Genomic DNA, 18,709 nt, shown 5'->3' on the forward strand with positions numbered 1-18,709 from the left:
GTGGGGGAGGGGGAGAGAGAGAGAGGAAGGGGGGGGGAAGAGAGAGAGAGAGGAAGGGGGGGGAGAGGGAGAGGAAGGGGCTGGGGGGAAGAGAGAGAGGGAGGAAGGTGCTGGGGAGGTAAGAGAGAGAGGGAGGAAGGGGCTGGGGGGGGAAAGAGAGGGAGGAAGGGGAAGAGAGGGAGGAAGGGGCTGCGGGGGGTGGGGGGAGAGGAAGGGGCTGCGGGGGGGAGAGAGAGAGGAATGGGCTGGGGGGGGGGGAGAGAGGAAGGGGCTGGGGGGGGCGGAAAGGAAGGGGCAAGGGGGGGGGAAGAGAGAGAGGAAGGGGCTGGGGGGTTAAGAGAGAGCGGGAGGAAGGGGCTGGGGGGGGGGGAGATATGGAGGAAGGGGCTGGGGGGGGGAGAGAGGGAGGAAGGCGCTGGGGGGGGGGGGAAGAGGGAGGAAGGGGCTGGGGGGGGGGAAGAGGGAGGAAGGGGCTGGGGAGGGGTAGAGAGAGGAAGGGGCTGGGGGAGGGGGGAAGAGAGAGGAAGGGGGAGGGGGGAGAGAGAGGAAGGGGCTGGGGGGAGAGAGAGACGGAGGAGCGAGAGGGGCTGGGGGTGGGTAGAGCTTGGGGGGGTGGGAGAGCGAGAGGGGCTGGGGGGGGAAGAGTGGGAGGGGCTGGGGGGAGAGCGGGAGGTGTTGGGGGGGGGGGAGAGCGGGAGGGGCTGGGGGGGGGGGGAAGAGAGCGGGAGGGGCTGGGGGGGGAGAAGAGAGCAGGAGTGGCTTGGGGCGGGGGGGAGGAGAGAGAGTGGCTGGGGGGCGGTGGGTGGGAGAGAGAGTGGCTGGGGGGGCGGTGGGGGGAGAGAGAGTGGCTGGGGAGGAGAGAGAGTGGCTGGGGGGGCGTTTGGGGGAAGAGAGAGTGGCTGGGGGGCGGTGGGGGGGAGAGAGAGTGGCGTGGGGGGGCTGTGGGGGGGAGAGAGAGTGGCTGGGGAGGAGAGAGAGTGGCTGGGGGGGCGTTTGGGGGAAGAGAGAGTGGCTGGGGGGGCGGTGGGGGGGGAGAGAGAGTGGCTGGGGGGGAGAGGGAGGAAGGGGCTGGGGGGGGAGAGAGGGAGGGGCTGGGGGGGGGAGAGAGGGAGGGGCTGGGGGGGGGGAAGAGAGAGAGAGAAAGAAAGAGAGAGAGAGAGAGAGAGAGAGAGAGGGAGGGGCTGGGGGGGGGGGAGAGGGGGAGGGGCTGGGGGGGGGGGAGAGCGAGAGGGGCTGGGGGCGGGGGGAGAGCGGGAGGTGTTGGGAGCGGGGGGGGGGGAGAGAGAGAGCGGGAGGGGGGTAGAGAGCGCGTGGGGGGGGACAGAGCGGGAGGGGCTGCGGGGGGGGGAGAAGAGAGCAGGAGTGGCTTGGGGGTGGGGGGAAGAGAGAGCAGGAGTGGCTTGGGGGGTGGGGGGGGGGGGAAGAGCAGGAGTGGGTGGGGGGGGGAAGAGCAGGAGTGGCTGGGGGGGAGGAGAGAGTGTGGCTGGGGGAGGCGGTGGGTGGGAGTGAGAGTGGCTGGGGGAGGCGGTGGATGGGAGTGAGAGTGGCTGGGGGGGGCGGTGGGGGGGAGAGAGAGTGGCTGAGGGGGGCGGTGGGGGGGAGAGAGTGGCTGGGAGGCGGTGGGGGGGAGAGAGAGTGGCTGGGGGGGGGAGAGGGAGGAAGGGGCGGGGGGGGGAGAGAGGGGGGAGGGGCTGGGCGGGGAAAGAGAGAGGGAGGGAGGGAGGGGCTGGGGGGGAAGAGAGAGGGAGGGGCTGGGAGGGGGAAGAGAGAGGGAGGGGCTGGGGGGGGAAGAGAGAGGGAGGGGCTGGGGGGGAGGGGGGCAGAGAGAGAGATGCTGGGGGGGAGAAGGAAGGGACGTGCTGGGGGGGGGAGGGAGAGGCTGGGGGAGGGGGGCGGGTCGGGAGAGAGAGGGAGGGGTTGTGGGGGAGGGAGGGAGGGGCTTGGGGGGGAGAGAGAGGGGGAGGGGCTGAGGGTCTTGGGGGAGAGGGGGAGGGTCTTGGGGGAGAGGGGGAGGGTCTTGGGGGAGAGGGGGAGGGTCTTGGGGGAGAGGGGGAGGGGCTTGGGGGAGGGGGGAGGGGCTTGGGGGGAGAGAGGGGGAGTGGCTTGGGGGGAGAGGGGGAGGGGCTTGGGGGGGGGAGAGGAGGAGGGGCTGGGGGGGAGGGGCTTGGGGGGGGGAGGGGCTTGGGGGGAGGGGCTTGGGGGGAGGCTTGGGGGGGAGGGGGAGGGGCTTGGGGGGAGAGGGGGAGGGGCTTGGGGGGAGAGGGGGAGGGGCTTGGGGGGAGAGGGGGAGGGGCTTGGGGGGAGAGGGGGAGGGGCTTGCGGGGAGAGAAGGGGAGGGGCTAGGGGTGGAGAGGGGGAGGGGCTAGGGGTGGAGAGGGGGAGGGGCTAGGGGTGGAGAGAGGGAGGGGCTTGGGGGGAGAGGCTTTGGGGGGAAGGGGGGAGGGGGAGGGGCTTGGGGGGGAGGTGAGAGGGGGACGGGCTTGGGGGGGGGGGGAGGTGAGAGGGAGACGGTGTGTGGGGGGGGGGTGAGAAGGGGACGGTTTGTGTGGGGGGGGGGAAGAGGGGGAGGGTGTGTGTGGGCGGGGGGGGAAGAGGGGGACAGTGTGTGGGGGGGAAGAGGGGGACAGTGTGTGGGGGGGAAGAGGGGGACAGTGTGTGGGGGGGAAGAGGGGGACAGTGTGTGGGGGGGAAAGAGGGGGACAGTGTGTGGGGGGAAAGAGGGGGACAGTGTGTGGGGGGGAAAGAGGGGGACAGTGTGTGGGGGGGGAAGAGGGGGACAGTGTGTGGGGGGGAAGAGGGGGACAGTGTGTGGGGGGGGCGCGAGGGGGACGGTGTGTGGGGGGGGAGAAGGGGATGGTGTGTGGGGGGGGTGGAGGGGAGAGGGGGACGGTGTGTGTGGGGGGGGTAGAGAGGGGGGTGGTGGGGAGAGAGAGAGAGAAAGAGAGAGAGCGTGTGGGGGAGTAAAGGGAGGCAGGAGCTTCGGGGGTGGGAGGGAGTGGCTGGGGAAGGAGGGGGAGAAATGGGCGGGCGGGAGGAGGAGGGGAGGGCGGAGAGGGAGGGGGTGGGCTAGGAGGAGAGAGAGGCGGGGTGGGATGGAGGGGTTGGGGGGAGGGGAGAGAGAGAGAGGTGATGTGGAAGAGTGCGGTGGGGGAGCAGAGGGTGGGGCTGGGTGGTGGAGATGGTTGTGGGGTTGGAGAAGGGAGTGGGGGTAGAGGGGGGGGAAGGGAATGGGGTTGGGGCGGAGGGGGGAGAAGGGAGTGAGACGGGAGCAGCTCGAGGGGAAAGGGGACAGACAGACAGAGAGAGAGGGAGGGAGGGACAACACGTTCAAGGACTTTAGAGAGGAAAGGGAGGTTGGAGATAGTTTGCAAGGATGGAGGGGTCGAGGGTTGGTATTTGAGGGAGAGGGTGGTCAGCAGTTTGGTGAGAATAGGATCAAGGGAGCAGGGAGTGGGTCTCGTGGACGAGATGATCTCGAAGAGGTCATGAGGGGAGATCGGAGCGAAACTGGAGAAGGATGTGAGGTCCGGTCGAGGGCAGGGGGGATCCTCAGAGAAAGCTTGGCGCGGTGAGCGAGGGGAAGGAAGGGGAGAGGCAGAGGCGGCCGAACGGATGGTCTCAACCTTGGAGACAAAGAAGTCCATGAACTCCTCACGCTTATTTGTCGGAGGTGAGGATGGAGACACGGGGGAAGATGGTTAGCGGTGGAAAATGTCCCAGGGTGCTTCACAGGTGCGTAAATCAGACAGAAATTTGACACCGAGCCACAAGGCGATACTAGGACAGGTGACCAAAAGCTTGGGCAAAGAGGTAGGTTTTAAGGAGTGTCCTAAAGGAGGAGAGAGGTGGAGAGGTTTAGGGAGGGAATTACAGCGGTTAGGGCCCAGGCAGCTGAAGACATGGCTGCCAATGATGGAACAATTGAATTCAGGGATGTTCAAGAGACCAGAATTGGAGCAGCGCAGAGATCTCCGAGCGTTGTAAGGACTGGAGGAGGTAACAGAGAGGAAGGGGCGAGGCCAAGGATGAGAATGTTAAAATGAAGCATTGCCGGACCAGGAGCCAATGTTGGTCAGCGAGCGCAGGGGTGATGGGTGAGCGGGAGTTGGTGCGAGTTAGGACATGGGCTGCCGAGTTTTGGATGACCTCAAGTTTATGGAGAGTAGAACGTGGGAGGCCAGCCAGGGGTGCGTTGGAATAGTCAAGTCTAGAGGTAACAAAGGCATGGATGAGGGTTTCAGCAGCAGATGAGCTGAAGCAGGGGTAGAGACGGGCGATGTTACAGAGGTACAAATAGGCGGTTTTAGTTATGCTGCAGATATGTGGTCGGAAGCTCATCTCGGGGTCAAATATGACACCAAGGTTGCAAACAGTTTGTTCAGCATTAGACAAATGCTAGGGAGAGGGATGGAGTCAGTGACTGGGGAGCGCAGCTTGTGGAAGGAACTGAAGGCAGAGGCTTCAGATCTCCAAATATGTCTGCGCATCCAGAACTGCATGTTGGCCAAGTAGTTTCAATTTGGAGACCGTGGAGGGGTCTGGAAAAGTGTTAACGGAGGGTGTGACTTGTGTTCTTCTCCTCTTTTCCGCACCTGTTCTTTGAAACGCTGGAACAGTGCTAGGTGCTGGCAACGTGTTGCAGACGGCTAGACGCCCGTGAGACAGTAGTGGCCAAATCCTGCCTGCCGCTGCTCGGCTTAGAGGCATCACCTGTTGGAGCTGCTGCCTGAAGCTCGGGTGAGTAAAACGGCAAGTGAACGGCACCTTTCTTTCTCTCTGGCGCTCGCACGCTCTCTGGCGCTCGCGCGCGCCCTCTCTCGCGCTCCCTCTCTCGCGCCCTACAGCCTCCCTCCTCTGTCTCGCACAGAAGGAGCCTGTTGTGGTCGAATCAGGCGTGGAACAACAATGGATATCTTGGGGTCCCTCCTGCTGATGTTGGCTGCTGCCCCTCACGGCCTCCAAGGCTGTGGTAAGTGGCCCTTCCCTCGCGGGTAAGACTCGCTTCGACTGAGACGGACGAGAAAGGCCGCACGACTTGGACTTTCAAAGAGGGATGAGGGTCTTCAGTTACGTGGATAGACTGGAGAAGCTGGTGTTGCTCTCCTTAGAGCAGAGAAGGTTAAGGGAAAATATAACACACGTGTTGAAAATGATGGAAGATTTCGATAGAGTAAATAAGGAGAAACTATTTCCAGTGGCAGGAGGGTCGGTAAGCAGAGGACACAGGTTTAATATAATCGGCACAAGAACCAGAGGGGGAGATGAGGGGAGATCGCCCTGCCTTAAAGGGCGGTGGAAGCAGATTCAATAGTAACTTTCAAAAGGGGAGTTCGATAAATACTGGGAGGGGAAGGAATTAGCCGGGCTGTGGGGGAAGAGATGGGGATCAGAGCGGGCAATCAACTGTTACCGTGTGAAGCGATCTAATTTGTTATTTTACAATTGGCCTTTCTCCATTGCAGTTACTCCAGAATACCAGAGGACAGAGGTGGAGCGACTCGTACAGATCCTGCAAAACTCTGCCAATTACCAGGATCCCAACCCAAGTGTGCTAATCGCCCTGCGTTTAGCCGGCAACCCATTCTCCCTCGCTGAGCGGAAGCTTCTCGAAGGTCTGAAGGAGAACGCTGTCCGCAATGCTGATCTAAAATAAAGAGTCCCAACTCTTAACTTATCTTGATAACGAAGATGCTTTAGACTTGGAATTAGTCTAATGGCCCTCTTCTGCACCCTTTTTCAGAGCCTCAATATCACCCACCATGTGAGGAGACCAAAACTGGACACAGTATTCCAAGTTCGGCCTGACTAAGATCTTGTATAAGGACAAAGCAGTACGCCTCGCCATGTACCAACTGTCCTGTGGATACACCCCAACAACGTATTTGCTCCAGCTATCGCTGCACGGCTTTGCTCATGTACCTTTAAGGATGTATGCACCAGAATGCCCAAATCTCTTTCTCCAAGTATAGTCTAAATGACCTCCTGCTGTTCCTATTAATGGCGGAACAGACAAGAGGGGCCAAATGAACTCCTGCTGGACCTATGTTCCTACCCCCTTGCCCTTCCGCCCGCTCCTCTCTCCAGCTCCTTACCGATGCTCTTCATTTCCTGCCCGAGCTTGTCAGACAGCAGTGTCACCAGGCGGCCGCTTATTCTAAAATCATGCCCTCTAGTTCTAGTCTCCTCCATCAGTGGAAACATCCTCTGTGCATCCACCTTGTCAAGCCCCCTCATAATCTTATATGTTTCGATAAGATTACCTCTCATTCTTCTGAATTCCACTGAGTAGAGGCCCAACCTACTCAACCTTTCCCCATAAGTCAACACCCTCATCTCCGGAATCAACCTAGTGAACCTTCTCTGAATTGCCTCCAAAGCAAGTATATCCTTTCGTAAATATGGAAACCAAAACTGCACGCACTATTCCAGGTGTGGCCTTACCAATACCCTGTATAGCTGTAGCAAGACTTCTCTGCTTTTATACTCCATCCCCCTTGCAATAAAGGCCAAGATTCCATTGGCCTTCCTGATCACTTGCTGTACCTGCATACTATCCTTTTGTGTTTTATGCACAAGTACCCTCAGGTCCCGCTGTACTGCAGCACTTTGCAATCTTTCTCCATTTAAATAATAACTTGCTTTGATTTTTTCTGCCAAAGTGCATGACCTCACACTTTCCAACATTATACTGCATCTGCAAAATATTTGCCCACTCACTTAGCCTGTCTATGTCTTTTGCAGATTTTTGTGTCCTCCTCACACATTGCTTTTCCTCCCATCTTTGTATCGTCAGCAAACTTGGCTACGTTACAGTTGTTGTAGTCTGGAATGTGCTGCCTGAAAGGGTGGTGGAAGCAGATTCAATAATAACTTTCAGTATAAGATTATGAGGGGGCTTGACAAGGTGGATGCAGAGAGGATGTTTTACTGATAGGGGAGACTAGAACTAGAGAGCATAATCTTAGAATAAGGGGCCGCCCATTTGAAATTGAGATGAGGAGAAATTTATTTTCTGAGGATTGTAAATCTGTGGAATTCGCTGCCTCAGAGAGCTGTGGAAGCTGGGACATTGAATAAATTTAAGACAGAAATAGACAGTTTCTTAAATGACAAGGGAATACAGGGTTATGGGGAGCGGGCAGGGAAGTGGACCTGAGTCCATGATATTAAATGGCGGAACAGGCTCGAGGGGCTGTATGGCCTACTCCTGCTCCAATTTCTTATGTTCTTGTGTAATCCTCCCTATCTCTGTAACCTCCTCCAGCCCCTACAATCCTCCCTATCTCTGTAACCTCCTCCAGCCCCTACAATCCTCCCTATCTCTGTAACCTCCTCCAGCCCTTACACCCTCCCTATCTCTAATCTCCTCCTGCCCTACAACCCTCCCTATCTCTGTAATCTCCTCCAGCCCTACACCCCTCCCTAACTCTGTAATCTTCTCCTGCCCTACAACCCTCCCTATCTCTGTAACCTCCTCCTATCCCTGCAACCCTCCCTATCTCTAACATCCTCCAGCCCTACTACCCTCCGATCTCTCTACGCTCCTCCAATTCTGGGCTCTTGTGCATTTCTGATTTTAATCGTTCCACCATCGGTGGCTGTTCCTTATGTTGCCTGGGCCCTAAGCTCTGTAACTCCCTGCCTATATCTCTCTGCTTCTCTTTTTTTCCTTCAAGAAGCTCTTTAAAACCTACCTCTTTCCTGCCCTAATATCTCCTCATGTGTCTCGGTGTCAAATGTTGTTTGTTGTACACTCCTGCGAAGTGCCTTGGGACATTTTGCTAAATTAAAGGCGCTATATAAATGCAAGTTGTTCTTGAAGGAGGTTGGCCAAGAGCTGATCTAACATGTGTGGACCCTACTCCCCATACCTTCTCAGCTCCGTCAGCTGTGGCTCAGTGGGTAGCACCACCGCCTCTGAGTCAGAAGATTGTGGGTTCAAAGCCCCACTCCAGGAACTTGTGCACAAAATCTAGGCTGACACTCCAGTGCAGTGCTGAGGGAACGCTGCACTGAGGTAGTGCTGCATTATCAGAGATGCCGTCTTTCGGCCCTCTCGGGTGGATGTAAAAAATCCCATGGCACAATTTCAAAGAAGAGCAGGGGAGTTATCCCCGGTGTCCCGGCCAATATTTATCCCTCAATCAACATAACAAAAACAGAGATTATCTGGTCATTATCACCTTGCTGTTTGTGGGAGCTTGCTGTGCTCAAGTTGGCTGCCATGTTTCCTACATTACAACAGTGACTACACTCCAAAAATACTTCATTGGCTTTGAAGCATTTGAGACATCCGGTGGTCATGAAAGGCTCTAAATGAATCCAATTCTTCCTTTTTTTCCTTCTTATCTCAGGCTTTCTCTGACAATGACCAACACATTCTCTCTGCCGTGTGGGACTGTACAAAGCCTCTGCAGGAGGTCCTGGCGCAAGTCAAACAAGGAGCTTTCCAGAACCCTGAATCGGCCTCGCAAATCCTGCCGCCTTTGTTGGAAAGACATACCTGGATGGTTGACCAGGTGACGTGCTCCAAGGGCGTAAGTAAGTTGTCTGATTAACAATTGGAAAGGTCATCATAAGCTTCCGATTTTAGTATGCCGGTGTCTCAGTCGCCCCCGAGTCAGAAGGTCATGGGTTCGAGCCCCTGCCACAGGGACTCGAGCTGCATAATCCCAGACTGATACTCCCCGGTGCCAGTATTGAGAGAGCGCCGCACTGTCGGAGGGGCAGTACTGAGGGAGCACCGCACTGTCGGAGGGGCAGTACTAAGGGAGCACCACACTGTCGGAGGGGCAGTACTGAGAGAGCACCGCAATGTCGGAGGGGCAGTACTGAGGGAGCGCTGCATTGTCGGAGGGGCAGTACTGAGGGAGCGCTGCACTGTCGGAGGGGCAGTACTGTCGGAGGGACAGTACTGAGAGAGTGCCGCACTGTCGGAGGAGCAATACTGCGAGAGCTGCACTGCCCGAGGGGCAGTACTGAGGGAGCACTGCACTGTTGGAGGGGGTAGTACCGAGGGAGCACTGCACTGTGTCGGAGGGGCAGTACTGAGGGAGCGCGGCACTGTCGGAGGGGCAGTACTGGGGGAGCATGGCACTGTCGGAGGAGGCAGTACTGAGGGAGCACTGCACTATTGGGGGGCAGTACTGAGGGAGCGCTGTACTGTCGGAGGAGCAGTACTGAGGGAGCGCTGTCGGAGTGGGCAGTATTGAGGGAGTGCTGCACTGTCTGAGGAGGGAGCACTGCACTATTGGGGGGCAGTACTGAGGGAGAGTTGTAGGAGGTTAGAGATATGGAGAGGTGTTGGACTGGAGGATGTTATAGAGCTAGGGAGGGGTGTAGGGGCTGGAGGAGGTTACTGAGATCGAGAGGATTAGAAACATAGAAAATAGGTGCAGGAGTAGGCCATTCAGCCCTTCGAGCCTGCACCGCCATTCAATAAGATCATGGCTGATCATTCCCTCAGTACCTCGTTCCTGCTTTCTCTCCATACCCCTTGATCTCTTTAGCCGTAAAGGCCATATCTAACTCCCTCTTGAATATATCCAATGATCTAGCATCAACAACTCTCTGCGGCAGGGAATTTCACAGGTTAACAACTCTGAGTGAAAAAGTTTCTCCTCATCTCAGTCCTAAATGGCCTACCCCTTGTCCGAAGACTATGTCCCCTGGTTCTGGACTTCCCCAACATCGGGAACATTCTTCCCGCATCTAACCTGTCCAGTCCCATCAGAATCTTATAAGTTTCTGTGAGATCCCCTCTCATCCTTATAAACTGCAGTGAATAAAGGCCCAGTTGAACCAGATTCCTCCTCATATGTCAGTCCAGCCATCCCTGAAATCAGCCTGGTGAACCTTTGCTGCACTCCCTCAATAGCAAAAATGTCCTTCCTCAGATTAGGAGACCAAAACTGAACACAATATTCCAGGTGAGACCTCACCAAGGCCTGTGCAACTGCAGTAAGATCTCCCTGCTCCTATACTCAAATCCCCAAGCTTTGAAGGTCAACATACCATTTGCCTCCTTCACCGCCTGCTGTACCTGCATGCCAACTTTCAATGACTGATGAACCATGACACCCAGGTCTCATTGCACCTTCTCTTTTCCTAATCTTCCGCCATTCAGATAATATTCTGCCTTCGTGTTTTTGCCCCCAAAATGGATAACCTCACATTTATCCACATTATACTGCATCTGCCATGCATTTTCCCACTCATTTAACCTGTCCAAGTCACCCTGCAGCCTCTTGGCGTCCTCCTCACAGCTCACACCGCCACACAGTTTAGTGTCATCTGCAAACTTGGAGATATTACACTCAATTCCTTCATCTAAATCAATAATGTATATTGTAAAGAGCTGGAGTCCCAGCACTGAGCCCTGCGGCACTCCACTTGTCACTGCCTGCCATTCTTAAAAGGCCCATTTGTCCCGACTCTCTGCTTCCTGTCTGCCAACCAGTTCTCTATCCACATCAGTACCTTACCCCCAATAGCATGTGCTTTGATTTTGAACACCAATCTCTTGTGCGGGACCTTATCAAAAGCCTTTTGAAAGTCCAAATACACCACATCCACTGGTTCTCCCTTGTCCATTCTACTAGTTACATCCTCAAAATATTCTAGAAACTTCGTCAAGCATGGATTCATAAATCCATGCTGACTTGGACCGATCCTGTCACTGCTTTCAAAATGCGCTGCTATTTCATCCTTAATGATTAATTCCAACATTTCCCCCACTACTGATGTCAGGCTAACCGGTCTATAATTACCCGTTTTCTCTCCCTTTTTTAAAAAGTGGTGTTACATTAGCTACCCTCCAGTCCATAGGAACTGATCCAGAGTTGATAGACTGTTGGAAAATGATCACCAATGCATCCACTATTTCTAGGGGCACTTCCTTCAGTACTCTGGGATGCAGACTATCAGGCCCCAGGGATTTATAGGCCTTCAATCCCATCAATTTCCCTAACACAATTTCCCACCTAATAAGGATATCCTTCAGTTCCTCCTCCTCACTAGACCCACTGTCCCCAAGTATATTCGGAACGTTATTTGTGTCTTCCTTCGTGAAGACAGAACCGAAGTATTTGTTGAATTGGTCTGCCATTTCTTTATTCTCCATTATAAATTCACCTGAATCCAACTGCAAGGGACCTACGTTTGTCTTCACTAATCTTTTTCTCTTCACATATTTATAGAAGCTTTTGCAGTCAGTTTTTATGTTCCCTGCAAGCTTCTTCTCATACTCTATTTTCCCCCTCATAATTAAACCCTTAGTCTTCCTCAGTTGAATTCTAAATTTCTCCCAGTCCTCAGGTTTGTTGCTTTTTCTAGCCAATTGATATGTCTCTTCCTTGGTTTTAACACTATCCTTAATTTCCCTTGTTAGCCACAGTTGAGCCTCCTTCCCCATTTTATTTTTACTCCAGACAGGGATGTACAATTGCTGAAGTTCATCCATGTGATCTTTAAATGTTAGTTATTGCTTATCCACCATCAACCCTTTAAGTATCCTTTGCCAGTTTATTCTTGTCAATTCACGCCTCATACTGTCGAAGTTACCTTTCCTTAAGTTCAGGACCCTAGTTTCCGAATTAACTGTGTCACTGTCCATCTTAATAAAGAATTCTACCATATTATGGTCACTCTTCCCCCAAGGGGCCTTGCACAACAAGATTGCTAATTAGTCCCTTCTCATTACACATCACCCAGTCTATTGGCCAGCTCTCCAGTTGGTTCCTCGACACATTGGTCTCGAAAACCATCCCTAATACACAGTAGGAAATCCTCCTCCACCGCATTGCTACCAGTTTGGTTAGCCCAATCAACATGTAGATTATAGTCGCCCATGATAACTGCTGTACCTTTATTCACACATCCCTTATTTCTTGTTTGATGCTGTCCCCAACCTCACTACTACTGTTTGGTGGCCTGTACACAACTCCCACTAGCGTCTTCTGCCCTTTGGTATTCTGCAGCTCCACCCATTCCGATTCCACATCTTCCAGGCTAATGTCCCTCCTTACTATTGCGTTAATTTTCTCTTTAACCAGCAGAACCACCCCGCCTCCTTTTCCTCTCAGTCTATCCTTCCTAAATGTTGAATATCCCTGGATGTTGAGTTCCCAGCCTTGGTCACCCTGGAGCCATGTCTCCGTGATGCCAATTACATCATATCCGTTAACTGCTATCTGCGCAGTTAATTTGTCCACCTTATTCCAAATACTCCTCACATTGAGGCACAGAGCCTTCAGGTTTGTCTTTTTAACACAATTTGCCCCTTTGCTGTAATGTGGCCCTTTTTGTTTTTTGCTTTGGGTTTCTCTGCCCTCCACGTTTACTATTCTCCTTTCTATCTTTTGCTTCTGCCTCCATTTTAATTCCTTCTGTCTCCCTGCATAGGTTCCCATACCCCTGCCATGTTAGTGCTGTTGGGGAAGAGTTAAACTAACAATCACTCTCCCTAGGACATTGGTTCCGGTCCTGTAGGAGGTTACAGAGATATGGAGTGGTGTAGGACTGGAGGAGGTTACAGAGCTAGGGAGAGGTGTAAGTTTGGAGGAGGTTACAGAGATAGGGAGGGGTGTAGGGGCTGGCGGAGGTCACAGATAGGCAGGGGTGAGGCCAATGGAGGGATTTGACCACGAGGGTGAGGTTTTTAAATCCGTGACATTACCTGCCCCGGAGCCCATGAGGGGATCTGATTGAATGGCGGAGTTGGCTCGAGGGCTGAATGGGCCTCCTTCTATTACCTGTGACAGGATCTGAACTGGCGTTGTCTGGATTACTGCTGTGCATGTTCCAGAGAACAGGAGCAGGAAACCTACCCTTTAGACTGTAGCTGTTCATGCTGCACGAGAAGGCTAAGGGGTCGGCCATTTAGGACTGAGATGAGGAGAAACTTCTTCACTCAGAGTTGTTAACCTGTGGAATTCCCTACCGCAGAGAGTTGTTGATGCCAGTTTGTTGGATATATTCAAGAGGGAGTTAGATATTGCCCTTACGGGTAAAGGGTTCAAGGGGTATGGAGAGAAAGCAGGAAATGGGTACTGAAGTGAATGATCAGCCATGATCATATTGAATGGGGGTGCAGGCTTGAAGGGCCGAATGGCCTTTCCTGCATCTATTTTCCATGTTTCTATGCCCCAATGACACGCCGACATATCTGTTGCGCCCTCTCTTGTTTAGACAACCGCCTGGTGCCAGTCCTGCCCACGGCCGATCCCGGAGAGATCACTGTGGACTACACTAAGCGACACGCTGCCGGGCTCCCAGTACTTCACCCACTCAATTACTCTGGAGGAACCACATTGCTGCCAGCCATGAGGCGTGCACAGGAGAAGCAGCCAGAATACTTTAAGTGAGTAGCTAAGAACATAAGAAATAGGAGCAGGCGTCAGCCACTTGGCCCCTTGAGCCTGCTCTCCGGCATTCAATAAGATCATGGCTGATCTGATCCTGGCCTCAACTCCACGTCCCCGCCCGCTCCCCATAACCCTTCACTCCCATATCGTTCAAATATCTGTCTATCTCCACCTTAAATACATTCAAATGACCCAGCCTCCACAGCTGTCCAGAGCAGAGAATTCCAAAGATTCATGACCCTCAGAGAAGAAATTACTCATCTCCCTGATAAATGTGCGACCCCTTATTCTGAAACTACCAGATTCCCCCACGAGGGGAAGCATCGTCTCTGCGTCTATCCTGTCAAGCCCCCTCAGAATCTTATACAATTCAATAAGATCATCTCTCATTCTTCTCAATGCCAATGAGTATACCGGCAGAAAACTCAGTTTGAATAAGGACGTGGAGACTTGTGTTCCCGTGACTAGAACACAAGAGGGTAGAAGTTATGCTGCAGCTGGAGGAGATTACAGAGATAGGGAGGGGCGAGGCCATGAAACGATTTGAAAATGAGGCTGAGAATTTTGAAATCGAGACGTTGCTTAACCAGAAGCCAATAGCTTCTACCCTCTTCTACAAGGGGGCAGAAGTTATGCTGCAGCTGTACAAAGCCCTGGATAGACCACAGCTGGAGCACCGAGCGCAGTTCTGGGCACCACACCTTAGGAAGGATATATTGGCCTTGGAGGGAGTGCAGTGAAGGTTTACCAGAATGATACCCGGACTCCAAGTTACGAGGAGAGATTACACAAACTAGGGTTGTATTCTCCAGAATTTAAAAGGTTCAGGGGTGATTTGATCAAAGTTTTTGAGATATTAAGGGGAATAGATCTGGTAGATGGAGAGAAGCTACTTCTGCTGGTTGGAGAGTCTAGGGGGCCGAAATTGCCGCTCCTGATAAGGCTCCTGGTCACCGGAAGGCGGCGGATACGGGGCGGCGCGGAATGGCCACTGGCTCGCTGGAGGGGCCGCCATTTTAGAAATGTCCCTACCTCAGGAGCGGAGCAGTGTCCCGGACCGCTCCATCCGTTTTCCTGCCACGACGTGCACGTGCTGATCCCTTTCCGCCCGGCGGGGACCCCTCCCTCCCGAAATTGCCGCGTGGGAGAGGCCTCGCCACCGGCCGGTGCCCCCGACCGCTCTTGCTGTCAGCGCACTCTGTGTAAAACGGCTGCACAGCCGCCCTTAAAGGGGAGGGCGCACTGCCGCAGCCGCCATGTTTTTTTTTTCTTGTTAGCCGACTGCCAGATCTGGCCGACAATTATGCCCTCCCCCCCCTGGGTTTGGCCGGGCCGAGCCGCCAGCAGGCAGCCTGGAATCCTCTCTTGGTGACTCAATGGACCGAACTAAAATAATCGCAGAGCTCGCAGCGGCCTGCCCCTTTAACTGAAGGGGAGAGACGTTGTGACGTGTCATCGCGGCGCTGGTGACTGATCGGGACGGCAAACCCGCTGCGAGGGCACTTCTGCCCCGCACTCGACCGGAACACCGCACTACGGGGGGGAAAAAAAGCAAAGTGTTGACTTTCTCTGGTATCTCAACCCCATGGACTGGGGCAGAGAGAAACTTAAAAAAGGGCAGGTACGCCCCTTTTCAGGAAGAGGGCAGTATCTCACTCTAGGTCTAGGGGACAGAATCTAAATATTAGAGCCAGACCTTTCAGGAATGAAATTAAGAAATGCTTCTACACACAAAGTGTGGTAAAAGGCAGGAATTCTCTTCCGCAAACGGCCATTGTTGCTCAATCAATTGTTCAATTTAAATCCGAGATTGATATCGCCATATTATAAAAAAGGATATAGAGATACAGGAGAGGGTGCAGAGAAGATTTACAAGGATGTTACCAGAAAAGCAAGGGTATACGTATCAGGAAAGGATGAACAGGCTGGGTCTCTTTGCTCTTGAAAATAGGCCGAGAGGTGACTTAATAGAGATCTTTAAAATTCTGAAAATGCTGTTAGTGAATGTTTTCACTTGTGGGGATGAGCATAACTAGAGGCCATCACTATAAGGTAGTCAACAAGAAATCTGGCAGGGAATTCAAAAGAAACTTCTTCGCCCAGAGAGTGGTGGGATTGTGGAACCCGCTACCACAGGGAGTGGTTGAGGTGAATAGCATAGATGCATTTAAGGGGAGGCTGGACAAGCATATGAGGGAGAAGGGAATAGAGGGTTATGCGGATAGAGCTACACGAGGAAAGACGGGAGGAGGCTTGAGTGGAGCATAAACGCTGGTATGGACTGGTTGGGTCGAATAGCCTACTTCTGTGCCATATATCCTATGTAATCCTATCCTTTGTAATCCTATGATAGATTTTTATGAACCAAAGGTATTAAGGGATATGGGCCAAATAAAGGTAGGTTGCAGAGAAGCCACGATCTCATTGAATGGCGGAACAGGCTCGAGGGGCTGAATGGCCTCCTCCTCATCCTCTGTTCCTGTGACTCCTCACCACAGAATTGGAGGGAGAGGGGGATTTATTAGCACTGCCTCTAATACTTTGCTTAAAAGGAAGAATTGCCATTCATATAGTGCCTGTCACAATCGCAGGACATCTCGGAAAACCATTTCCCTCCCTCCGCCCCCCAATGGGAACCCATCCTCCTTCCCAACGGGAACCCATCACCCAACGCCCCCCCCTCCTCACCCCCACCTAAATGGGAACCCTTTCCTCCGCACCCCCCCCCCCCCACCTCCCAAGCGGGAATCCATCACCTCCCCCCCCCCCCCCCCTCCCCCCCCAAAACAGGTACCCATCCCATCCCCACGCCGACTCAATCAGGAACCCATTTCCACCATCCCCCCCCCCCTCCCCCAATCCCCCCGGCCCCGTTGGGAAGCCATTCCTCTCCTCCACCCCCTCCCTCCCCCCCCCCACCCCCCGACGGGAACTCCCTCCCCCCCCCCACCCCCCGACGGGAATCCATTCCCCCACCCACCGACGGGAATTCATTTCTCTCCCCCTCCTCCCAGCCCCCCTCCCTGACGGGAACCCATCCCATTCCCTCCCCTCCCACCCCCCAAACAAGAAGCAATTCCCCCGCCTACAAACGGGAACTCATTCCTCCCCCCTCAAACAGGAACTCATTCCCTGCCCCCCCCCCCCCCCCAAAACAGGAACCCATCCCATCCCCTTCCTCCCCCCCCCCCCCCCCCCACAGGACTCCATTCACTCCCCTCACCCGCACAGGAACCCAATCCCCCCCCCCCCCCCGCAAAGGAACGCTTTTCTACCCCCCCACAGGAACCCCTTTTCTACCTGCCCCCACAGGCACCCATTTCTCGCCCCCCCCACCCCCAACCTCTCTCAGGCACCCATTCTTCCCCCTCCACCCCCCCTCCTTTCACAGGCACCCATTTCCCCCCCCCCCCCCACAAAACGGGAACCTGTTCTCCTCTCCTCCGCCCTCTTCTCCCCCCCCCCCCCCCACCCCCACCCCCAAAACCTGGAACCCATCCCCCAAATGGGAACCCACTTGCATTCAACGGAAATTCACACTCGTACTCTATGGAATCTCATACTCAACATCACGTGGAGAATATAAGAGTAAAATCACAGAGATAATCACAGTCTGAGAGAGACAGACTCACGCACGCACTCACTCACTCTTTCGTTCGACGGATGCCCTGATCATGGACAGTTGGTCAGTCAGAGTTCGGGAGCCCCCAGTCAGGCGAGCAGGCTGTGTTCCCTTGGTCTGCTGCACGAGGTGGCGATATCGGTCTTCGCGGCAAAGAGCTCGTTGTCCGATCCTCACGTGTGTGTGTGTGTGTGTGTGTTGTCCTCCCTCAGATTCACAGAGATCATCACCTCCTGGGGACCCTTCATCACCAGCATCGCTGGCATTGAGGCCTCCAACACTGCGAGGACCTACTGGCAGTTCCTGAATGGGACATTGCCAATTCCTGTGGGTAAGATCGAGAGAAAGGACTCCTATTCCTACCGCGCCTTTCACCCTCAGGCCAGCCCAAAGCACTTTACAAAGCCTCTCCGACAGTGCGGTGCTCCCTCAGCACTGCCCCCCCGACAGTGCAGCACTCCCTCAGTTCCGACCCTGACAGTGCAGCGCTCCCTCAGTACAGGCACTAATATTTCAGTAATATTTTGAATGTTAAAAGATATAATTTAACCACAGTCATTGCTACGAGCGATTGTCGTAGTTTAATAGCTTTCAACATGATAAATCACTGCTATTGATATTAGCATAATTAATAGTTTGTAAAGAAGTGCGGCAAGTCACTGATACCAGTTTTTTGTCAAGTCTTTTCCAAGCCCTTTTCAGGTCGATTTTTGATCTATATGAATTGCCTTGATTCCCCTAGTATATAAACATTTCAGCAATCTCAGCTTTGAATATACTCGACGACTAAATTTCCACAGCTCTCTGGGGTAGAGAATTCGAAAGATTCATTACCCTCTGAGTGAAGAAATTTCTCCTCTCAATCCTAAATGGCCGACCCCTTATTCTGAGACTGTGACCCCTAGTTCTAGACTCCGCAGCCCAGGAGAAACATTGTCCCAGCTTCGACCCTCTAAGAATTTTGTGTTACAATGAGTTCACCTTTCATCCCTCTAAACTCTAGAGAATATAGGCCACTCTACTCTCGGCAATATAGGTCAAGTCTACTCAATCTCCGCTCATAGGACAATTCCCCCATCCCAGGAATCAGTCTGGTGAACTTTCGTTGCACCCCCTCTTTGGCAAGTCTATCTTTCCTGAGGGAAGGAGACCAAAACTGTACACAATACTCCAGGTGTGGTCTCACTGGGGCCCGATTTAATTGGAGTAAGACATCTTTACTCTCATACTCCAAAACCCTTGCAATAAAGGTCAGCATACCATTTGCCTTCCGAATTGCTTGCTGTACCTGCTATTAACTTGCTGTGATAAGTGTACAAGGACACCCAAATCCAGCTGGATACCAACATTTACTTGTGTCTGGCCATTGAGAAAATATTCTCCATTTCCATTTTTCCCACCAAAGTGGTAGGAAATATTGGAAAACTCACCCTTTAGTTGTCTCTCCAATTCTACCTTCGACACGAGGGAATTAAAAAATCTTTCTTCCTTGTTTCTGACCAGGTGTTGCAGAGTACCAGCCTTCCGATGGTGAACACGTCGTGGCCAAGTTCACTATGTATTGATTCATGTTTTTCGGTGGGGGGTGGGGTTGGTGGAAGAGGGTGGGGAAAGCAAGTAGTGGCTCAGATAGGAGTGTAGGGCTGGATGTGAGTGGGTTACAGTGACTCAGATAGTGGGAGTGTAGGGCTGGATGTGAGTGGGCAACAGTGACTCAGATAGT

The 18,709-nt window shown here is 53.7% G+C and overlaps 1 protein-coding gene across 1 annotated transcript in view; it reads left to right on the forward strand.

Annotated features, from left to right (window-relative positions):
• The window catches only part of tcnbb (transcobalamin beta b), a 19,416-nt gene extending 865 nt beyond the window's left edge, over positions 1-18,551 (forward strand). The window contains exons 2-6 of the mRNA XM_070891219.1: positions 4,617-4,737; positions 8,355-8,541; positions 13,189-13,360; positions 17,199-17,317; positions 18,490-18,551. Coding sequence (XP_070747320.1) covers positions 8,508-8,541; positions 13,189-13,360; positions 17,199-17,317; positions 18,490-18,551 — 387 coding nt within the window. The 5' untranslated portion in view covers positions 4,617-4,737; positions 8,355-8,507. The remainder of the gene's footprint in view (positions 1-4,616; positions 4,738-8,354; positions 8,542-13,188; positions 13,361-17,198; positions 17,318-18,489) is intronic.
• Positions 18,552-18,709: the final 158 nt, after the last annotated feature.

Source organism: Pristiophorus japonicus, chromosome 9 (genome assembly GCF_044704955.1).
Source record: "Pristiophorus japonicus isolate sPriJap1 chromosome 9, sPriJap1.hap1, whole genome shotgun sequence".
Taxonomy (NCBI): domain Eukaryota; kingdom Metazoa; phylum Chordata; class Chondrichthyes; family Pristiophoridae; genus Pristiophorus; species Pristiophorus japonicus.